We start from the raw sequence: 21435 nt of genomic DNA on the forward strand, positions 1-21435 counted from the left end.
GGTACAGGCAATTTTATCGAAAAGTGTATAAAACGTTTCTATTGAGAGTTCAAAATGTTTACTGTCGTCTTCCTCGTATCGCAACATTTTTCTACCATTCACAGTAATTTTCTTCCTGTCTCCGAGAAACAAAAATTTGAAACTACTATAGGCAAGTTTATTGAAAGATATCCAGAACGTTTCTATCGAGGGAACAAAATATTGACATCTTTCCACCGCAATTTTCTTTTACTACTTAAACAAATTTTTCTTCTGTAGCAAAGAATCGAAGGCTGTATCTCTTTCAAATCACTCTACATATTTTGTTCTCAACTTTGTAACGGAGGATTTACTACGGTACGAGAACGAAGTCATCTTGAAGCATCGCGTCGTCAGACGGGAACACGGCTATTAAATCGGCCCATTGTCTAGGTGAATATGCGAGCCGATTAATTACGGCAGCGTGATGCGATGGCGGTGCAACGTTGACATTTTCTGAAAGTAATCCGAGCCAAGCGCTGCGTAATGATCGGCGTGGAGGAATTTACGACCAGACAGGATAATAACTTTGCCCTGGTTACGATGAAGGTTCACAAAACTATCGGCGATCACTTGCATCCGCCAGTATCCGTAAAAAAAAAAAGAAATGGAAAACTTTAGTTAGTCGTAATTATGATGATAAATTTTTACGATAATTAATAGATATTTTCTCACAAAAACAGTTTTGATATTTAAATTGAACGGTTGTAAAATAGAAAAATTCCAAACGATCGTAATTCTAATCGTGTTATTTCAGCGATTGTCGATTAGTTTTTCTACCACAAAAAGAACTTTGATATTTCATTTGGACAATTTTAATCTAGAATACAGTTGTAAAACAGAAAAACTCGTGGTTCTAATAATAAATTTTAATGATTGTCAATAGATGTTCTTTAGTAAAAAGTACTTTAATATTTAATTTGAACAGTTGCGCACTTTCAACGCGGAATAACGAGATTTGCTCGCGAAGTGTCGGAATTACAGAGTCGAGGATACGTTTCGCGAGGTAGACTCGTGATTAATTACGTTGAAACGATAGGAATTAGATAATTGAAATTGACTTTAGCTGCTCGCCGGTTAAAAGCAATTACAGAATACTCGAAACGCGTCGTTTAAATATTTGTTTCGGCGCGCGCCGGTGGAAGCGCTACGTGCAAGCGAAGATTCCCCTCGTCGAATTATGAAGATTACACGGAAACGACGCTCCGTTTCCGGAAACCGTGTGCCCCGCGATTGAAACGTTCACGCGAAGTCGGCGAGCCAAGTAATAATTTTCTGCATACTTTAACGGAATACCAGGTTTTAGAGGTTCGATATTAGAGGAGTCAGAATTTCTATGGGAACCGCGGAAAATGGGATACTGTGCGTGAAATTGTTCCTGTTATCAAAACCACAGAATCCGAAACTATACTAGAAACGATCGAGATCGAATTGGATTTATGAAAATTACCATCAACTGCCATTCTGCGTTTCCACTTCGCTTTCAAACACTATTTCACGAAATAGTTAGTTCGATAATCGAAAAGATACTGGAATTTCTTCAAACCGAATCTTCCTTCAAATTCAGTTCATTGCGTTTAGAAATCGTTTCCAATCGACATTTATGTCAGGGTATAGTCGGTTTAAGAAGTATTAGAATTGAAGAAATTTTATAACTTTTTACAAATTCAAAGGTAAAATACCTAAAATACTCGTTAGAATATTTAGTTGATGAAACAAATGTTTGTCCAAGTTCTATGTCTTTGCTTGTATTCGTAAAGATATAAATCTGCATAAAGATCCGCAGTCTATTAACGAGATACAATATCTACGCGTTTAGTTCCCGTTTCTCAAATTGATTTTTCATCGCGCGTAAAAATTATCGTAGTTCCATGTACCTTTGCTTAACTTTGGAAAACTTTGGAAAACATTCACTATAGACGCGTTTCGTATGAAAAGCGCCGCGAGAGTTGGCAACCATACAGCGTATAAAGTATTCGGGCTGTACAATACGCGAAATCCGATCGAATCGACGAAGGAGAGACACGTCCGACAGTATTTTATACGGCAAGACGATAACGTTCAGGTGGAAAAATATTTTAGCGAATCTAGCCAGCAGATCCATGCCACTTCGATCTCTACCTTGAATATTAATTCGGTGGTCGATTTATTCGAAGATCGATATCGAGCTGAACGAAATCGCTTCTCGAAATCTAAGCGTTTTAGTTTCTAGCTGCCATCGATTCTTTACGGATTTTCTTTTTCTTATGAAATCGTACAATTCGATGCCAAATCACGTCGTTGATACTTGAATGAAGATTTTACGGACGATATCACAAATTTCTGAAAGTAGTCAATTTTAACGTCAGATTTAGATTGGTTTAAAATGATCAAACCAGTTTAATCAGTTAAAGTGGTGATCCCGTAGTAGCTTGAATCTCAAGAATCTCCTCTTCTCTCACAGTAATAGAAAGCTGGTACACGTTTCTCTACGTTTTGCTTAATGTATTCCGATTCTTTCGCCTGTTATTTAACCTATTTACTCGGTAGCCGCGTTCCTTTAGCAGCTTACACTTTGCCAATCTTTTTTTTTTTTATTCGCCGCGTCCGCATTCAGTCTCGTTCCGCATTGCTTCCGTTCGCATCTTGAAGCGACGAAGAGAGCACAATTAGGTATTCTATTTCTGTGAACCACCTCACACCAGGAAATTAGGTTGCGCGTCTGAAAAGCAACGCCTCGTGTCGCTTCTTTTCACTCCTCCTCGTTCTCCCGCTCTCGAGCTTTTTGTCTCGCGATACAAGAATCTTTTCTCTACACACACGGCCCGCTCTCTCTCTCTTTCTCTCTCTCTCTCTCTCTCTCTCTTTGCATGCATCTTAATTACTCGAAGCTTCCACAGCGTCGAAACAAGCCCGACACTGTTTCTCAAATGCGACGAATCGCGCTTGCTTTACAATAACCCGATCCTTTCTCTCTCGTGGAAACTTTCGAATTCCCAACCAGAGCCACTGTGCAACGCAATAAATCACTTTTACCCCGCGACAAAATACCAAAGCAGCAATCCCCTGTAACAGCAAGCGCGAATTTCGCTTGGAATATCAATATGCTGTTCGCACTTCGCCGCCACCTTTTCGCGCTCCCCGCTTTACACACAGAATTTTTATCCATTGTCTCCCGCGCGTGTAGAAATAATTCCGCGGAAGGAATAATAAAAAAAAGAAAAAAAGGAGAGCGATGTAAAGAAAAAATAGGAACCGGGTGTGTGCCAGATTTTTTTATTAAAACCCAGCGCACGCTTCGAACCGCTTCAATTGTACCTACTGGCGCGTGTTCGTCTGCTGCTGGTCGTGCAATTATCGCGCAGCTGAAACATTTTAAAAGGGGAAATTGTTAAATTACACGAAGGGGAGGTGTTCGACGTTTAACCCAGTTTTCTACAACGGGCCGAGAGACCTGGTTTTTCTTTCTCTAGGTTATGCGCGTGTGCATGTATATGAAGAGTGTGGAGGAACAATACGATAGGTGATACTTTCTAGTCTTTACCAGGAAACACTTTCAACATTCAATTGCTAAATAGTTGCTAATTTGTCTTTTTAATTAATTTCATGTTACCAAAATTGTGTTTTTATTTTTTAATCTGCGCTTTTTCCTCTCAATATTTGCACAGTAATTATTACTCATCATAACATTGCAATATCGCGGACATTAAAACATTGTTTGTCTTAATAATCATATCTGTGGCTCCTATCTTGCAACTTTGTACCTGACAGATTTTTTCCATTTTCAATTGTATCAAATTTATTTATGTCACAAAGTGGCATTAAAGTCAAACAGACGACAAAAATGTACTCGTCAAGTTTGTTCTTTGAAGATGTCATCGACTATATGCGTACGGCTATATGTGTAACGAGAAACACAGTACCGCGATAGTAGAAGGATGGTAAAGGTTCGAAAAATGGACAGAGGTGAAAGGGTACGCGTGTAATTCGAACGGAACCGCGCGAAACGCTGAGCGAAAATTGTCGGCATTCGCGTAATATCCTGGCAAATTATAGCCCGCATCGGAATGGCCGCGTCGTTCCAGCGGCTTCGCGCAGCCGCGCCAGTATGCATACAATCTTAAATGCTTTAAGATGGAAATTAAGCGAAGATTGCGCGCATTGTGTAAAGCCACGTCGAGAGCTCTTGAATACATAATAGAACAGTGTCAACACCTGTTTCTGATTACTTTTGCGAACGGTTCTCTCTTCCCTCCTCACCGCTGTCGCCAAATTTCTTTCTCTCTGCGTCGCTTACAAATCGAACTTTGTCGTTTATCTGAAACTAAAATTGGAAATGGTCACTTTCTTGCTTTTTCAACAGTATGGTAACTTTTTCAACAGTTCTAATTGTATCTACTGAGGAGGAACAACAAATTGACAGTGAAAAGGTATACTTTGATCATTGAGCGACATTTTTGTCAGAGACGAGTTAATTAAATCCGAGTGTTCTTAATTGGAAACAATCGTGTGCTTCATACAGTCGCGCTGAAAATAGTTTTGTCGGTTTATACGTATACATTAAATTATCTAATTAACTATCTGAGAGTATAAAATTTAATTTACAAATAGAAGCGCTTGACATTTTGTCTCATGTCAACGAAACAATTACGATATCTTAACAGCTTTGATTTCCTTTTTATATTTTGCAAATAACCTTCGATCTTGAATATTTGCTTATATAAAATAATTCCAGACGATGTCATACTCATAATGATTCCATAGTTGGTGAAGTTTCTCTAATCAACATAATTCGCTTCTTCTCGACGGTTATATGTGTCCGCCTATAACAAAACGACATCTCATTTGAAGGACCTCAGTGTCTCCTCTCATCGACAGCTAATTAGCTAATTACCCGATGACGTTTTCACCAATCGTCGTAGCATCGCGTCAATTATTTCCGATATTATTCTTCTCGAGAAGACTTCGAAAACTGACAACATCGTCAGACGTACCAAAACCATCCATGTTCGACTGCTTCGTCGAAAATACTCAAACTAATCAAATCACTCCATTTTCGATCGCGCAGCATCGATTGAATTTTTTTATTGGACGAGAGATCGGAACTTGTGAGAAAAACCATCTTTTCGTTTGTCACGGGATCTCTGGTAAGATACTGAAATTTCAGAGACGATTTATCTCCAAGGTAATGGAGCACACCCGTTATTATTTCACGCGACAGGCGTAACTCGATTTCGCGAGAAGCTGAGACCTGCGAGAAGAAACCGATCGACTAATTCATTCAAATTGTTCCATCACGTGCAGCCTATTTTTATTCGAACCCGTGGAAACGGGAACGTACCGTTTCCATTGTTTCGGTTCTTCCGAGGTTTCGCGAACGCTTCTCCTTCCGAAGATGCTTCGTCCGATAAATGTTCGAAGCAAAAGCTTAAAATACTATGGAAGAACGACCGTGAAAGAACGACGTGGGCGTAATGACCGCGCATTTATTGGAAATTATGCTGCGTTCGATGAAGAGATGCGTCAGACGTGCGCACGGGAAACTTCGTCCGTGATCATACGATTGGAGTAATTGTCAATCGTGGACACGAAAGTTAGTAGACGGTGGTAATTGTAGCTAACTGGTTAATCGATAGTTGCACATGCGAGTTTTGATCGAATGGAAGCAGAAAAGCAAGTTTGAAAAAGTTAGCGTAATTTGCTACCTCTTCTGCGAAATTCGCCGGAAGTTAAACAAACCAGCTACGCTTCGTGGAAATTTCTCAATTTTATGATCCTAGTTCGCGACTAGTACTCAAGTTCTCAAATGAAAAATAACTTCCATTCGTCGTAAGGAGACGCCATAAACTATTATATATTTTCAGACAGATTAATCCTTTGAGGGTCGAATTTTTTTAACCTGTACAGTAAATATAGCAAAGTAAATTGTACCTTTACCAATTATTGATGGTAGAAACTCATCTCTTCGCGTGGTTTGTTAAAAAAAAAGACATATTTCTGCTACAATTCCAAACCAGTTTCACTAAGTACAAGTACATTTATTATTCGCTTAATCAACAATATATTAAACATAGAAAGATTAAAAAGTAATATTCGTAAGATTATCGGTTTTTCCTACTCGTCAATTTATACAATCGATCAACGTATCTTGTGAGTGGCTTGTATTAGTACAGGATATTGTGCCAATCTTATCGGTAGAACGAGTTACGACAAACCAAAGGTACTTTATTCCTTTCTCTCTTTTCCGCGACGATAAACGGAAACGGACCGCGGCCCCGCTTTTTCGAATTCTGCCAATCTTCCACCGACTTCAATTAAACTACGAGCTCTGAAGCAGAAAAAATTCTTCAGCGGGAGCAAAACCTGCGCGAGGTTTTTCTCGTGAAATCACCTTCGCTCTCGGAGGAATGCTACCGTGCAGTCACCGGCTGCCAACGTTTCCCCCGGTTGCTGTTCGTGGAATCGTTCGGCGCGCAATTGCCGCGAGACCAGAGCATCGCGATTAGCCGGGTTGGTGCGCGCGCGGACGAGCCGACAGCAGGAATCTCGATCGACCAGGGCAAAATTACCAGCGGCTAAAGAGGCCTTGGCCGTGTACGAAAGTGTTAACTGGCCCGGGTAGTCCTTCATCGTGGCGATTTTTACACACTCCGAGGCGTGTGCGTGTCGAAAGCGGGGAACAGAGCGAGAAAAGCGAAGAGCAAGAAGGAAGGAACGCGACGGAGCCGCGCTCTCGCGCCGAGAGAACGCTTCTAGCGCGGCAAATTATTAACAATCAGGCAGGTGTTTGCGCGGTTCTCGCAAGATTTGCTAACGAGCCAGCATTTTCGAGGTGCCGACTCGAGGCATATAATTATATGCTCGCCTCCCTGCTCGTATGCACGCCTCGATACAGTCGGTTATCTATAGGGTGTTCCAATTACGCAAATCGATCGTTGGTTAGACCGGAGGCGAACAATCGTAGCCAGAGTATACGTGTTAGCCACGGAGCGGCGTCGAAGGTGCGAGCGTATTCGCGACCGGTAGGCAGAGGCGAGCGAACGTTTATCGCCGGACGTCGGGCTAACGTTACGGCCGTGGAATATTTTGTTTGAACGTTTCGGTGAATTAATTCGAATTTATTCGTATTCTTCGCGCCACGAAGATCTGGCTTCCTGTTGGGTCTGCCGATGAAAGCTCTGCCGATGCTATGGGTTCCTGGGAGCGATCTTATCGAGGATTGGTTACGTGATGAAATGGACTTCCTTGGCGGTTAACGAGTAATTTCGTCGCTTTTGTTTTGTTTTTATTATCATTGTATTATTAAATGGGGTATATGACATTCGATAGCGGGCATTGTAAAATAAAATACAGTGGATATTTCCCAATTAATAGCACAGTGTGCAAAAAGAAATCGTTAATCTGCAATCGGAGCCAGAAAACGTTTCAAGGATCCTTTAGGACGCAATTGAAACGCCGCTCCATTAGCTTCTAAAACAATCTCCTGTACCTGGAACCGACGATACTTTGCGTCCGCAGAACCAGCAAAGTAACACTCGTAGATGGTTCCCTTGCAAATCGTTTCTGTTCACGTCATTACCACGAGGATCCTACGCCGCTGGCGGCGTCGAGAATTTTCTACTGCCTCGAAAACAGTGCTATTCGACAAGCGTGTACGAGTTCCTGGATTGTGGCTAGCGGTGATCGTGGTTTGGTCGCGGAAAACTCGAGCGAAATGGGACGTAGGCATCGTTTAACTTAGCCACCCTGTAGATGAGGCGGCTGAATGGCCGCGGCGTGAAACCGGTGGGTATGATTACCCACTTTAGTTAACGATCTTCGCAGCCCCGTGGCTGTTCCGTAAGGTCAGAAAGAAAACCGCAAGAAAGAAGCGAGAAGAGCCGAGCGAAACGCCGGACCTTCGAGAGCAGCTCTCTCGCATCCGGCCTGGCAAGCACAGCTCGTGAATTCCGAGACGCACGAGACGTCTCGTGATGATACGAGCGTGATTTTGATGTGCCACGACAAATGGATGCTGCACCATCGATGGCTAATCGAAAATGAGGAAATTTTGTTGAATACTACGACGATTGAAGGTTAAATCCGGTTGCTGGACAAAGATCGTTTCTTCTTTGTTGCGATTGAAAAATACAAGATTTTTGTGTGGGGAAATTTCGTTTAGTCGAACAAATGTTTAGTTGGTAGTGGATTCAACGAACTCGTGTCTCAAGTCGTCTGCTGTCTGAATCGAGGCGACTGAATCTGTTTGTTTGTACATGAGGCAGCATCGTGTGCACGAAAAATTATGGACAGAGGAGAGGAATCAGTGAATTCTTATTATATAAACAGCTTTTTCTCCGATAAGTTTGTATAAACGAAGTTCCACTGTGCTTAAATATTGGCGAAGTTGTGATTAAAAATTGAAGATTCGATTTGAACATTTAAGTCAATGTCCTGCATGATTAAAAAACAGATAATATTTAGATTCCGAAGAAGGAGAAAATTATGTAGGAGATCGTAGGAAAATATCCTTTATCGAAATTCGTCTACTAACTTTGAACTAGCCTGTATAACGCACAAGAATATTCATACCGTATAATGTATCATCAAGCACGAAGCGAAGGATGCGAAGGAAGGATTTAGACGTGTCCTGTGTCCTTTCCAAGAATCCCACAGTGGCTCGAACAAGCCAAAGGATAATGAAATGCATACATCGGAAGCGTGCACGGGATGTTTTCGTATCTCGAAAAAGTAAGCGGCAACACACAACGATAATGTTTAATTATACGCTCTCTTTATACATTATACCGCATAATCCTCTGATGTACTCTTTGACTCCGCAAGCTACCGCGAGATCCTTTCTCGGTCTCCGGGAATGCTTTGACTCGGCGCCAGTCTAATTCCGACTGTTCACTTTTTGATCTCTCTGTGATTTCTCTATAATTACATTAACGCGATACTGTGTTGCAACCGGCATACACACGTTACCCCGAAAATTCTAAATAAAAAATTAAAAAAATAAAATAAAATTATCTCGCAACGAATCAGCCAAGTTTACGCGAAACACGTCCGCTCAGAAGTTTTTGGAGCGCGAAGTGTGTTCGACTTTCGGGACGCGGCGACACGGTAAATATCTTCAAGTTTCGCCATTTTATCACCTGCTTCAGAGAGCAAAAATTACCGGCTGAAAATTAACGTTAAAACGCTTTACCCGTGCCCCATCGACGAGGTAAGAAGTCGAGAGGGTCGCGCTATTCGACTTTCCTGCTCTCCATCACTCTCTATCTTCCTCTACCACGTTCTCCCTGTTTCCCATCGTCGGAAAGGCTTCAATTAAGAGAAGCGAAAAGAAACCCGTTCGATCGAACCGCGGGAATAGCACGGGGAAACGCGAGTTCGAAAATAGAAAGTTTAATGCGACGACTGGAGCGAACATGGAATTTCAAGCAAACCAACGAACCGCGCAAACATTTGTGTTGTCGTAAATAAGTCGACAAAGTTTCGAGGAATATTTTGCCTTGCTTTTTAGCTGCAAATTTAATTTCTTTCAGCAAAACCGAAGACGCAGGAAATCGGTATCATTTTTTTAGAATGCTAATCTTGTTTTTCGAGAAATGTTTTGCAAAGTAATTTAAGAGCAGTAGATTCCAAATGTTTGAGAGCGACGTTGTTAGGAGAAAGATGATTTACGAGGGAGGAAGGAGGAAAATAGGCGATATTGGGATAACGAGTGGCGGTCCCTTTGGAAAAGAGTCGTAGCAAAAAGTTGAGAAGTCGCGTAAGATTCCATCCAAAAGTAGCAACTTTTTTATTACGGCCACCCGCTCCCGAAGGACGCAAGTTTCGACGATAAAGAAAAACTCGCTGGTCTGGCGATCGACACGCGTGGAAAATTCGAGGGTTACTTTCGATGAAAGAGTGTTATTATCGGACGTCATATCCGAGGGACGAAATATCTCGAGAATTGTCGAGAAAAATAACTATAAAGAGAATTTTCTCAGATTCTTTATTTAGAATAGTCGTATATAACAACGCTAAAAAGTGGTTCGAACACAGCGTTTAAAGTATAAAATAAGTACAGAAAATGATACTTTAAATTTCGACTTGCTGTTCAGAAAATTTTATTAAGAATTTCAAGTCAATCGTTTCTATTTTCTATCAATAGAGGAAGATACCATAATTAGCTGTAAATGAGACATATCTTCTTTCCAGAAAATTTTCTCCAGACAAACGATCGGTTCATTCTTCCTCGTGATTAATATGTTGAAGATTGAAGAGTATAACGAAATATTTTCTCCATTTGTATCTTATACATCCCTCTACATGTTATCGTTTTTGTTCTACGTCTACAAACCCTTAACCTATACCAACAAAAAATTTGCCATCAGAATTCCTATTAAGGTCTTCCACCTAAGATTTCACGAACTAATTCTCGGAAATTAATTCATCTGGCAATAGCTTCGTAGAAAATCGTCTGTTTCCTCTCGGCGTGATGTATTCCTTTCCGATGACGTATTGCTCGTGGGGTATAGCAGTCGTGCAAGTTGACGCGAGTACGCGACACCACGCTCGATCTCCGTCGTATTTCAGAGCAACGCGACAGCGAATATGCAAAACGCGTGCATGTTCGTAAGCGTGAAATTACACGGCGTATGCACGTTAGTAAAGCCGAGTGAGCGAAGTACAACTGCGCGCGAGGTGAAGGGGAAGGCCGAGGCCGCTATCAGCCAGCTCGGCCACGAGCCGAAAACCCTTATTTTGGAATTTCGTAACTGCCAGCAACGGCTCAATTAGCGTAATAAAGTGGCTAAATGTGTTGCTGGAATCGCCTACTCGATGCGTACCAACAGAATCCTGCAGACGTATACGAGTATGCACATGTGTAGAGCTCTTCAGATATTGTCAGGCAATCGATATTCTTAGTGCGAAGTGGTTTATGCGGATGATTTGAAGAAACCCGAAGACTGATGTATCTGTAGGAAATGACGGATAGAAGTAGGGATGAGTAGAAGGATAGCAGGGGTGAATATGATTTCTCTAAGACTCTTTTGATGATTGGATTCTGGATATATTCGCTTGCTGCTGATTCTTATTTTTCTCCATCTTTCGTTATTATTTCCAGTTAACCTGCAGGCCTTCGTGTAGTCTATGAGGAGACCATTTTTAATAAGAGAAAATGCTAGACAATTTTTGTGGCAAAGTGGTATATTTTATGTTAAGACGAGTTAAAAATACTTTACCGTTGCTTCTGTGGTTAGAAAGTAAATACATTTTGTAATTAGATAAAAGAGAATAGGAACTCGTTTGTTACTTTGCACTCCTTTTGCACATAACTGAAGATACTAGATAAAACTTGTATAGTGCATCGGTATTTTTGTTGCAATTCGATCGACATATTTTGCACTGGATTTCCATATAGCCAACTCTGACTGACGATTCCCATACTAAAACGTCACGTTCCATTAACATTTCACGGTTGGTTTGCTCAAAAAGGAGTGGAAACCAAGAAGCTGGTTGGCCAAGTCCGTTCGCGCAGGATATCTTCTGGGTCTCTTTCAGGTGGCTCCGATACGACGACTTTGAATGATAAATGTTTGGCGCGGCTTGCGTACCGTGACCTGATGCACGCCGTGTATACGCGTGTACATTTATTAAATGAGATTTATGCGGTTAAAGTATGGAATCGGTAAGCGGGTCGCGAATGCCGTTGCCGCGACGCAGTGGGCTGGGCTTTCAATAGGGGCTTTCGAAGAAAAGCCCCAGCCCTGATATCTCGCGCTCTGCTCTTTTAATACTTTATGGTGCTGCGACGTGGCGCGAGCATTTACATCGAATACCTCGATGTCTGTGTGTTCTCCGGGAAAAACCTGGACGCCTAGGATTTTTTCACGGATCCTGGCGAGGTCGTTGAATCGGACACCGTCGATTCATCGTGGCGGCGTTTTCGTTTTTCCACGAAAAAAAACGATCCCTCGTCGCGCGTTAATCACGATCCGTGTCGTTGACGAGGAAAAAAGTGGAAAAGAAAATGAAAATAGATCGGAAGTAAAAGTAAACGCGTTACGTGTCAATTAAACGTTATTCTCTCGCCGAGACACGGTTTTTGCCCTTTTGCTCGCGTGTTACACGCCCGATAATTAATCCTGTCGATCGAACAACGTTTCGTATAATTTTATCATTACATTCGACTTGATGCGTACACTGGCATGAGACGCATTCGACGCTAATAATTAAAATCTCTCGGATCAGCGAACCGAGGGCGGTGGACCGAGCTTCCAGCATGGAACGTCCCGTGTTATCCACGCGATTCTACAACACCTTCCTGCTGAAATTCTGTTACCGATCGCCAACGCTTTTTCCACATCGACGAAATAGACCGAACGATCGCGGAATAGACTGAGTGAGATTAACGGCGGCCAACCGAATGGAATTCTTCGCGTTAACGTTCGATTCCTCTCCTCCTTTTTTCTTTCTCTATTTGAGAAATGATACAGTTTTCTCTTTTACGCTATATACGTCGAGGCTTAAATAAAAATTGTAAGATAGTTTGAGAGAAGAATTATGCATATTGATGGAAATATAAAACATGTAACTGTTGACGGAATTATAGGGATTGTTATAAATGTAAGACATTGCACAGGTGTGAAAGGTATCTTGGGATTTACGTGGTTTACGAATCGAATACTACGTATAAAGCAATTTCCTTTTTTTCAAATAACAAAGAAAAATAAACGCTAGAGAGAAATTCGTCGAAGCATCGCGCAATTGCCTGAAATCCGTCCCGATAACGGCATTATCTACGGCTCGTTTAATTAAACGATCCGATAGGGTCGGGGAACGGAAAAGCTCGCACGATTTTCCGGAAATTAAAATAAACACGAGGGTTCGGTGTCTCGCGTTCGTCCACAGGAAAGCGTTTGAAAAATCAATTTTCGATCCATCTGCCCATAGATCTCTCGATCCCAATACCAGAAAAAGGGAGAAAAAGTGGAGCAAGCATAGAAGAAACAAACTGAAAGTGAAAAATTGGCTTTTGACGCTGGAGCTACGAATACCTAAAATGAAAACCTTTCATCAAAGAAATCGAAACAAGAGATATATAGAAAAATATATAATGTATTAGTAAATCGCTGTAATACCTGCGATCTATGCAAATTTCTATGAACAGTTACAAAATATGGCGGGAGAAATGATATTTTACGAAAGATCACATATTATCTTAAAATCTATACAATCTGTCTAGAAAATTAGAAAAATCACGGATCTCCAAAAAATTACGTTTTATCTGCTCTGTCAATTCTAATATTAAAATAAAAACTCTGAAGACTTCCGATATCTTCGAAACTTCTGGTCCCATTGATGAATTAGAAAAACAATGATACCACCAAAAATACAAAGACTTCCGGTGTATGAAAAAGTTACAAACCACAGGGCGCGAAGAAGACGAATCGCGAAGGCTTTGCATGCGATGCATCGATACGAAACATTCACGAAGAAAATAACTCGAGGTGTATGGCGTTGCTAAAAGTTTCGTGCCTGGCATATTAATGCGTTAGAAATATGCCGGTTGCACGAGCCACTCGCCGAATTGTTGCGGTGTATCCTGGACGCGAAACGGAGAGGAAGGGGACATGACAGATATTGAAGAATCGCGATCGACGTCGAAGACTTTGATCATTCAAGGCTGCTGATCTCTTGCATTAGCCTCGTCGTTTCATTTCTTTTATCTCATACGTACGTATCACTAACTACACGCGTGAAGTTTGATCTTGATTGTATTTCGTATTTAATCGAATGTCCTGTGATTTTTTAAAAAGACGTTGAAATATTTGTTTTCACTTTTTAATGAAAAGGTAAATAATTTATTTGAGAACCGGGAACATGAATTTATTTCATTAAAAGTTAATAGAAAAAATAAATTAAAGGTGAGACAATATCGATGGTTTATGACGAAATCAAAGAGATAGTTCGTTTTTAATCGACGCATAATTGAATTATATCACAAAGCGAGGGTTTAAAAGTATAGCAACGGCTTGTGTTATCGATGTTATATTCAATTTAGCCCGTTTATACACTAACCTCTAATTATTCGTAAAATTACAGTCATCTAAAATTTCATTTACAAATAATCATCATCGATTAAATATAGATAATACATTACTCTCAACTATGAGATTAACTAATCACGTGTCCATAATCAGTATACATCAAAAATCGAAGCGAAATTTAGAAGTAAATTCGATAACCGATGAAATCTGAAATCATAGCATGAAGTGATGGAAATTTCACGTTATTAAACCCTTGTTAAAGCGAACATTCGTTTACGTTGCCACTGATTATCGATAGAAAATCGTTGATCGTGTAACGTCAACGAATATCTACAACCGACTCAGGAAACCTGAACCGCCTTGCACACGACACCAACTCCCAAAACAAAGGAATATGAATTCGGCACGTGGGCATAAGATAAACGAACATCTAGAAGGGCTGGGTCTTGATCGAGGCTTCAGTCTTTCGGTAATGGTCTAATCGCAAACTTGTAATCTTATTATAGAATAAAGGTATCTCGAACTCTGGTTCAAGAACCTAACATTTTTTTATTGTCATTTTCCTGTCATTTTTTTTACGTGACAATCGCAACGTTACGTATCATTAGTGTGATTATCGAATGATTATCTTTACATTCCTATAGCACGATCACACTATTATTCAAACTTTTTAAAAAATACGTAACATCTGCGTTAACTTCAAACGCTCTGCCATATACGAATCCCTGAAATACCAAGTTGATATCATTTTTTATGAACTTTCCAATTCACGAACACGCATCATTTGTTTCAAAATAATACAAACTAATGCATTTTCCAACTTTCATAAACTCGTCCCCGACGATATTAATTCTACGGGGAAAAAGTAGAAAAATAAGCAAGGGAAAAATGAAGAGTAATCGCGATACAGCGATTTTCCAGTCGATCGGACCCTCCTTTGTATTGACTTTCTCCGATCTGGATGCGCCGGAATAAAACGATTCCGCTCGATTCCGCGCCGGCCATTATTACAGGCTTTTGGGTCCAATAACTCTTCGACTCTCACTTGTTGCTGTGGCGGCGTCGCAATGCCCTTCGCCACAACGATTCCCCTCTCTTCCTCGTCTTTTTTCTCTCTTCTCCCTCTTCGTTCCCCTCTCGTCACGATTTTTCATCGTCGAACGAGCAACGAAAGAGCGAAACGAGAATCGATTGGATTCTCGCCTCGTAACGCGAGAAACCGGAAGTTGGACAGGACCCACAGAGAAATTCGCGGCAGCCCTTTAATTGCGCCGTCCTTCACCGCTCGGAAATGAAAGTTTACGAGTGAGGTTCCGGAGAGTTATACGAAGCTGCTGGCTCGCGACGTAATAACCACGCTGTAATCCCCGCGATCCTGTTTTTCCGACTGCTTCCTGTTCTGCCTTCATAGTCGGAGACGCGGCAAAGTTTCGACTAGACACACCAGGATTAACGTTGAACGCTTGAAAAATGGGCGAGGAGTTTGGATGGCGCGTGAAGAGTAGCTGTAATTATTTTCTCGAGCGTGTCTTTCTAACGTATGTTACCATATAGTTTGTTGCTATGTCGATTCGCAATTGTCCAAATTTTACAATTAGAGTTGTTTTTACTAACTGCTTGATCTGACACGAAAAACTTGTTGCCACTGTCGTCGAATTTTGAAGTTCCTTATCATGTTTTCTGCGATCTTTGTACATGCGCGCTCATAAGCTGCGATTAAAAGATTATCTCTTAGAATTTACCTTGGAATTTCTGATTATTTATACGATCCTCTTCTGATAAATGAGTCATCAAAATATGTACGTGACATTCGTTTTTCGATGTATTGGATACCTGGACTTCGTAAAAACGTCATCAATATAGAAATGATTAGAATAATCTATTGGACTAAGAATTTTGCCAATCTCGATTCTAACCACGAAACCTGTTCTCTACAATAAACTGGCGAAAATATAGAAATACTTTTCCTGGAGATAGTGAATCATTTATTCGAATCGTTTCTCTCCAATCAAAATAGAACGAACATTTTACGCCGGGCAGTTCGATAGATCGCGATATTTATCCGGCATCGTGGAAGCGGCCGCGATTCCTGGTGAAATATTTAACAAAGAGGAGGGCGGTATCGTGGAGGAATTAATTTTTCAAAAGAGTCGATTAGGTAGCCGCTTCATCTCCGTAAATGCTATAAAAATTCCAGGATGGCCGGCCGACCGGCCAGCTCGATAGCCAACGTTCTCGATATCGCGATCCCGGTCATCCATACAAATCGGATTTTACCAAATTGGAGTACAATTTTCACGAACGTGGCTTCGAGTTTTCGTGCGCGAAAACGCTTCGCGTGAAGGGTAACATAGACTACAGGCGGGGTAGAAAGGTGGAAAAAAGAAATGGAAAATGGGAAAAGACGCTTCTACGAGAACTACGCCGGATGATGAAGCGAATCAAGTAACGGTGGTGGCTTACGTGCGATGCAGCCTTAAAGCATCGGGCCAGCAAGCGAGTTTCCTGGAAACGCGTTAGCAACGAAACGTCTGTGCTTCGAATTTTCAAGCGCCGCCGAATTACACCTCCGTCACGGAATCAATGGTAGCTGAGAAAATACGTAAGCGATGACAACGAGGAGGAACAGGACGATGTTGTCCCGCGCGTTCACAAGCTCGCCCGTGGGAATTCTAATTTATTCCCTAGAGGGCCGGAGAAACGTTCAGCAAAAGGGTAACTAAATAGCAGGTTCTCGCTAGCTACATCGCAATTGCTCGAGATTAGGAACGGTCGATAAGCGAAATGTGGATCCTTTGCATTTCAACGAATCGTACGTCAACATCCTAGACGTGATATAATGAAAAGTTACTATAGACCAACTAAGCGAAGTTTGCAGTTAAGTACTAAGAAGATAGAGTTGATCGAAAGATAGAATTTGCGAAATGCGAATCGTTTGCATTTCAATAAATCGTAGATCAACATCGTTGATGTTATCTAATGGGAAGTTAGTATATTGTAAGAAGTTTAGAATAAAATATTAATTACTGGCCTTGTTGATAGAATGTTGAAGTTGATAAAATAATTACAATTTATTTAATTAATTGTAATTTATTTAAATATATGGAATCTTTATCAATTGACAGAATTAAATAATTATGTGGCTTATTATTAAATAATTACAAAGCTGGGAATAGAATATTAAAATGTTATATAAACACTTTTATCAGATCGTTAATACGAACATTGCTTGGCTGACACGAAATTGAAAAATGTACGGAACACATTAACAAAAAATTGAAAATCCTAGCAGCTAACTGCTAATTTTCATTGTCCCGCTTATTGTCGCGTGTCAAGATTCAATGTAGAACTTTTCCATCACACTGCAGCAAGTATTGGTACAGATATTTTATCAGGATGCCAATGTAAATGGAATAGTAGGTCCAGTTGTGGAGATATTTGTTGGTTTGGTGTTATAGCTCGCTGGTTATATGGTTAGTATAGGGGTAGTTGATTTGGAAGTGGTTGGTCTAGTGCTGATTGATCCAGTGCTGGGTGGTTCAGTGCTGATTGGTCCAGTGGTGCTAGATCCAATGCTGCTTGGTTCAGTAGTGGTTGATTCAGTGCTGGTTGGTTCAGTAGTGGTTGATCCAGTGCTGGATGGTTCAGTGCTGGTTGGCTCAGTAGTGGTTGATCCAGTGCTGGGTGGTTCAGTGCTGATTGGTCCAGTGGTGCTAGATCCAATGATGCTTGGTTCAGTAGTGGTTGATTCAGTGCTGGTTGGTTCAGTAGTGGTTGATTCAGTGCTGGATGGTTTAGTGCCGATTGGTCCAGTGGTACTAGATCCAATGCTGCTTGGTTCAGTAGTGGTTGATTCAGTGCTGGTTGGTTCAGTAGTGGTTGATCCAGTGCTGGATGGTTCAGTGCTGGTTGGTTCAGTAGTGGTTGGTTCAGTAGTGGTTGGTTCAGTAGTGGTTGGTTCTGTAGTGGTTGATCCAGTGCTGGATGGTTCAGTAGTGGTTGATCCAGTGCTGGATGGTTCAATAGTGATTGGTTCAGTAGTGGTTGGTTCAGTAGTGGTTGGTTCAGTAGTGGTTGGTTCAGTAGTGGTTGTTAACGGAGTATTACTAGTTGTGGAATTGCTCGCGTCTCGAGAAGGAAAAGCGTAAGCGATAACCTCCATCAGAAGAGGCCAACCTGGTTTTCCAATGCCCAACAGGACGATCGACTGTTCTCCAATATAACCTTTTATAGGAACGACGTTTATTACCTTCGAATTCAAGTTGATTACACTGACGAATGAGATTACGTAGTTGGGTGGCGCAGTTACGTCAATCGTGACTGTGTGACTGACACCTGGCACTGGCGGCTGAAAATAAAAAATACATATATTACAATTTCCAGTAATTAATATTTCATGTTAAAAGCAGTATCATTCTGACTAATATCAGTTTTAGATTTTAAAAATCTTGTTTCGATTCGAGTTACCGCAGCTTAAATACAAATGAATGATATTAATTAGACGTGGATTAAATATAAATCTATCACTGTCATTGCTCACCTTAAAAATGGGTCGAGATTGGACAAGAACATCACCAGACATACGTATGCCAAGTATCAAGTTGTTACCCCATGCGGAGGCAATCAGCGATAAACAGGCGAAGAGAAAAACGAAGGTACGCATCTTGACGATTATCTTCGGTATTGATCAGTTCGATCGACTTCTTAAATCTGCCGTAAAACTGGCGACGACATCATATATAGTTCCCCCTTATCAACAGTCGAAGACAGTTCCTCGAAGATCGGACAATCCGTGTTAAGTAAAGATATATCGCTGAATCGTGATAACAATTTACGTAACGATATTTGCTTATCATTGTTTCATCGGACACTTTTCGAAGGTGACTGATACCTGTAACGATCTTCTTCTTTCTTTTCGTTGCACTTCGTCCTGCTATCTTTGTATATACTTTTTGTACAATAAAGGATAGCAATGCCGATATTTTTTCACCTGGAAGAAAAGAAAAACAGATAGAAGTAGGAAATGGAAAAAGGCAAAGGTAGATTTTTTTGTCCAAAGGTTTCCTTTACTTAAAATATTAACCCCGGGTTTACCTATACTTATATATTTATCTTTTGTCATGTTTGATTGAAATTCGGCTTTGTTTAATCACAAAAGAAGATATAATTTACAACAGAAAAAGTGGAAAATTTGTTTTTGGATTAACGCAAAAGTCACAGCTAAGCTTATGCAACATGATGTGCGATTTTTATCTCCAGAGGCAAACACGGAGACTCATCGTCCTAGTATTGTTCATTGTAAACTTATTGGGGGATCTAGTAAGCCAAAATATATGCGATATATGGTGAAATTTGCAATGAATTAAGAGTCACTTTTGAGGTTGTGACATCAAAAGATGACAAGGCCACATATCCTGCTTATCGTAGTTAAAGAATACCAAAAAAGAGAGAAAAACAATATAAGTGAAAAGCGATATTCGAAATTACATAAAGTATGTAACTTAAATGGAATATTTTGACACGCGTGGAATCTAATTAATAGAGCCTTGTCAAAATGATCGATCACTGATACGGAAACAATACGTGAGATACATACATCCTGCTTTTTTTTATCGCAGATCACTTATAGCTCTTACTTTTCGCGATAATTAATTCTCTCTCATTCTCTCTCATTGCCTTACGATCTCCTCTGATTATAAGTGATATTTTCAATACTTTAACTATTACAAATTATCAGTTGAAACGCAGCTAATATCTAAGAAGTAGATCTAAATTTTAATACAGTTCAGTATATCTTAACTTCAATTTAATACAATATATCTGATAATTTACTTAATCCATCATTTCATTTTGGATATATTTCCCCCGGGGAACTCCTCATTTGCAAAGGAAGAAACTCTGGAATTCGTAATTTTCAGTAATTTTAGCGTAACAAAAATGTAAAATATTCTAAAGCCACAATTTGTTTGGGAATCAAATTTTGTTATCGACTTTTCCGCCGCGTACAAAGAGAACGAATACGCGTTTAGTAATTTCCAAATGATCGAACGGAAATCGATCAACGTGAACGCATTTTGTTTATTTCTTCGACAAACTTCCGTTTACGAGTCGCTTCTTAAAATTCAGTTCTAACGCTATGCTTAGAATTTGTATTCACGACGTCCTTTTCGGCAAACAGCGACCGATTGGTAGCGTTCCGCTGATCTTTTCAGCGGTTAACTAAGGCTGTGCTCCTTAACTAGGCATTAATTAGTTGCACCCATACTACGAGGACGTGACTTGAAGAATTTTTTAACGTTATCTCGCACAAACTTTGGGTTTCCCTTATGTCGTGAAATTTATTAAAAAAAAAAAAAAAAATAAATGACAAAACAGAAAATCAATCCTATACGTACTTAGAAGTGTGAATGACAATCAGTAGAAGTAATATGATAAAATAATCAAACAAATAATCAACCAAGTGATAAAATAATCGTCAAGGATCTCATCTATGAATTCGGATTACTCGATTAATTTTAATCTTATCTCTATTAGATATTCGGTTCGATTAAGTTTTCGTTCTGGAAATGCTACCTAATTTTTTTTGTACAATTAGAAGCGTTACCTGAAGTAAATCATCCTCTCACCTAACAACTAATACATTTACATCGAGCTATATCACATTTTCCAATTGCAGAACAAATCAAAATATCGTTTCATTAGTGTAAAAGCAGTTGTGCACCTACTACATATTTAGCGCATAGTTCAATTTTTAAATGTGCTAGTGATCGCTACGAGTAATTGCAGTGAAAAGTGTGTTTTAAAAAGTAGGTATTTCGGTCTAGACTGGCATTGTTTAGATATCTTTTGGATAGCAGTAAATTTCATTATTTAAATTTCATTATTTAAATTTCAGTTACATAACGGCATATAACTGACGCAATTTTAATTAGTTTCACTTAAAAATAATGCTGGATGTTCTCGGATTATTACTGAATGTGTGCGCAAAATCTGATACAAACAAACCACACAGTTACTTCGAAAAAAATCCTAAAAGATACATAAAAAATGGCATTCTAAACGAAACGTGACAGAAACAAAAAACAAAAAGGATTCTTTAAAGTTTCAAATTTGTCGACGACACAACGATTAATATTCATCGTGCGGAAAACATGGCTTTCTAAGGAAATTCTCACCCTTTTGAAAAATAATCGAACAGAAGCAGAAACAAATGCAAGAAAAGCGGAAGCGGGTCTGTCCCCGTAAATCTTCCTGGTGAGGGCATTAAGACCGCTGACATTTTGGCTCTGTGAAAGCACGGGAAACGTGTAACCGATGTTGCAGGTCGTACACGCATCCCCGTTATTACGCGTGGCACACGGGCTCAAAGCGGTCGGGCTTGCATAAATCTCTGGAGAAATTAAAGTGCACC

General features: G+C 40.2%; 2 protein-coding genes across 9 annotated transcripts in view; one reads left to right on the forward strand and one right to left on the reverse strand.

Moving 5' to 3' along the window:
- Positions 1-21435, forward strand: part of LOC138179234 (uncharacterized) — a 210903-nt gene that overhangs the window by 85776 nt on the left and 103692 nt on the right. The gene's annotated exons all lie outside the window — the stretch shown is intronic.
- LOC138179081 (salivary glue protein Sgs-3-like) lies at positions 17491-18687 on the reverse strand. Its single transcript, XM_069111519.1, has 2 exons — positions 18565-18687; positions 17491-18372 (listed from the first exon to the last, which is right to left on the reverse strand). The coding sequence occupies exons 1-2, from the start codon at positions 18685-18687 to the stop codon at positions 17491-17493; spliced, it is 1005 nt and encodes a 334-aa protein (XP_068967620.1).

This window comes from Bombus flavifrons, chromosome 4, assembly GCF_040668555.2.
Source record: "Bombus flavifrons isolate JBK064 chromosome 4, iyBomFlav1_principal, whole genome shotgun sequence".
NCBI lineage: Eukaryota > Metazoa > Arthropoda > Insecta > Hymenoptera > Apidae > Bombus > Bombus flavifrons.

What these genes read in the sequence shown, in the direction of transcription:
- LOC138179081 (XM_069111519.1), bottom strand. Translation starts at nt 18,687, where the DNA reads ATGCGTACCTTCGTTTTTCTCTTCGCCTGTTTATCGCTGATTGCCTCC. An exon ending in AATCTCGACCCATTTTTAAG is followed by an intron (nt 18,373 to 18,564) that starts GTGAGCAATGAC and finishes TTTTATTTTCAG; the next exon opens with CCGCCAGTGCCAGGTGTCAG.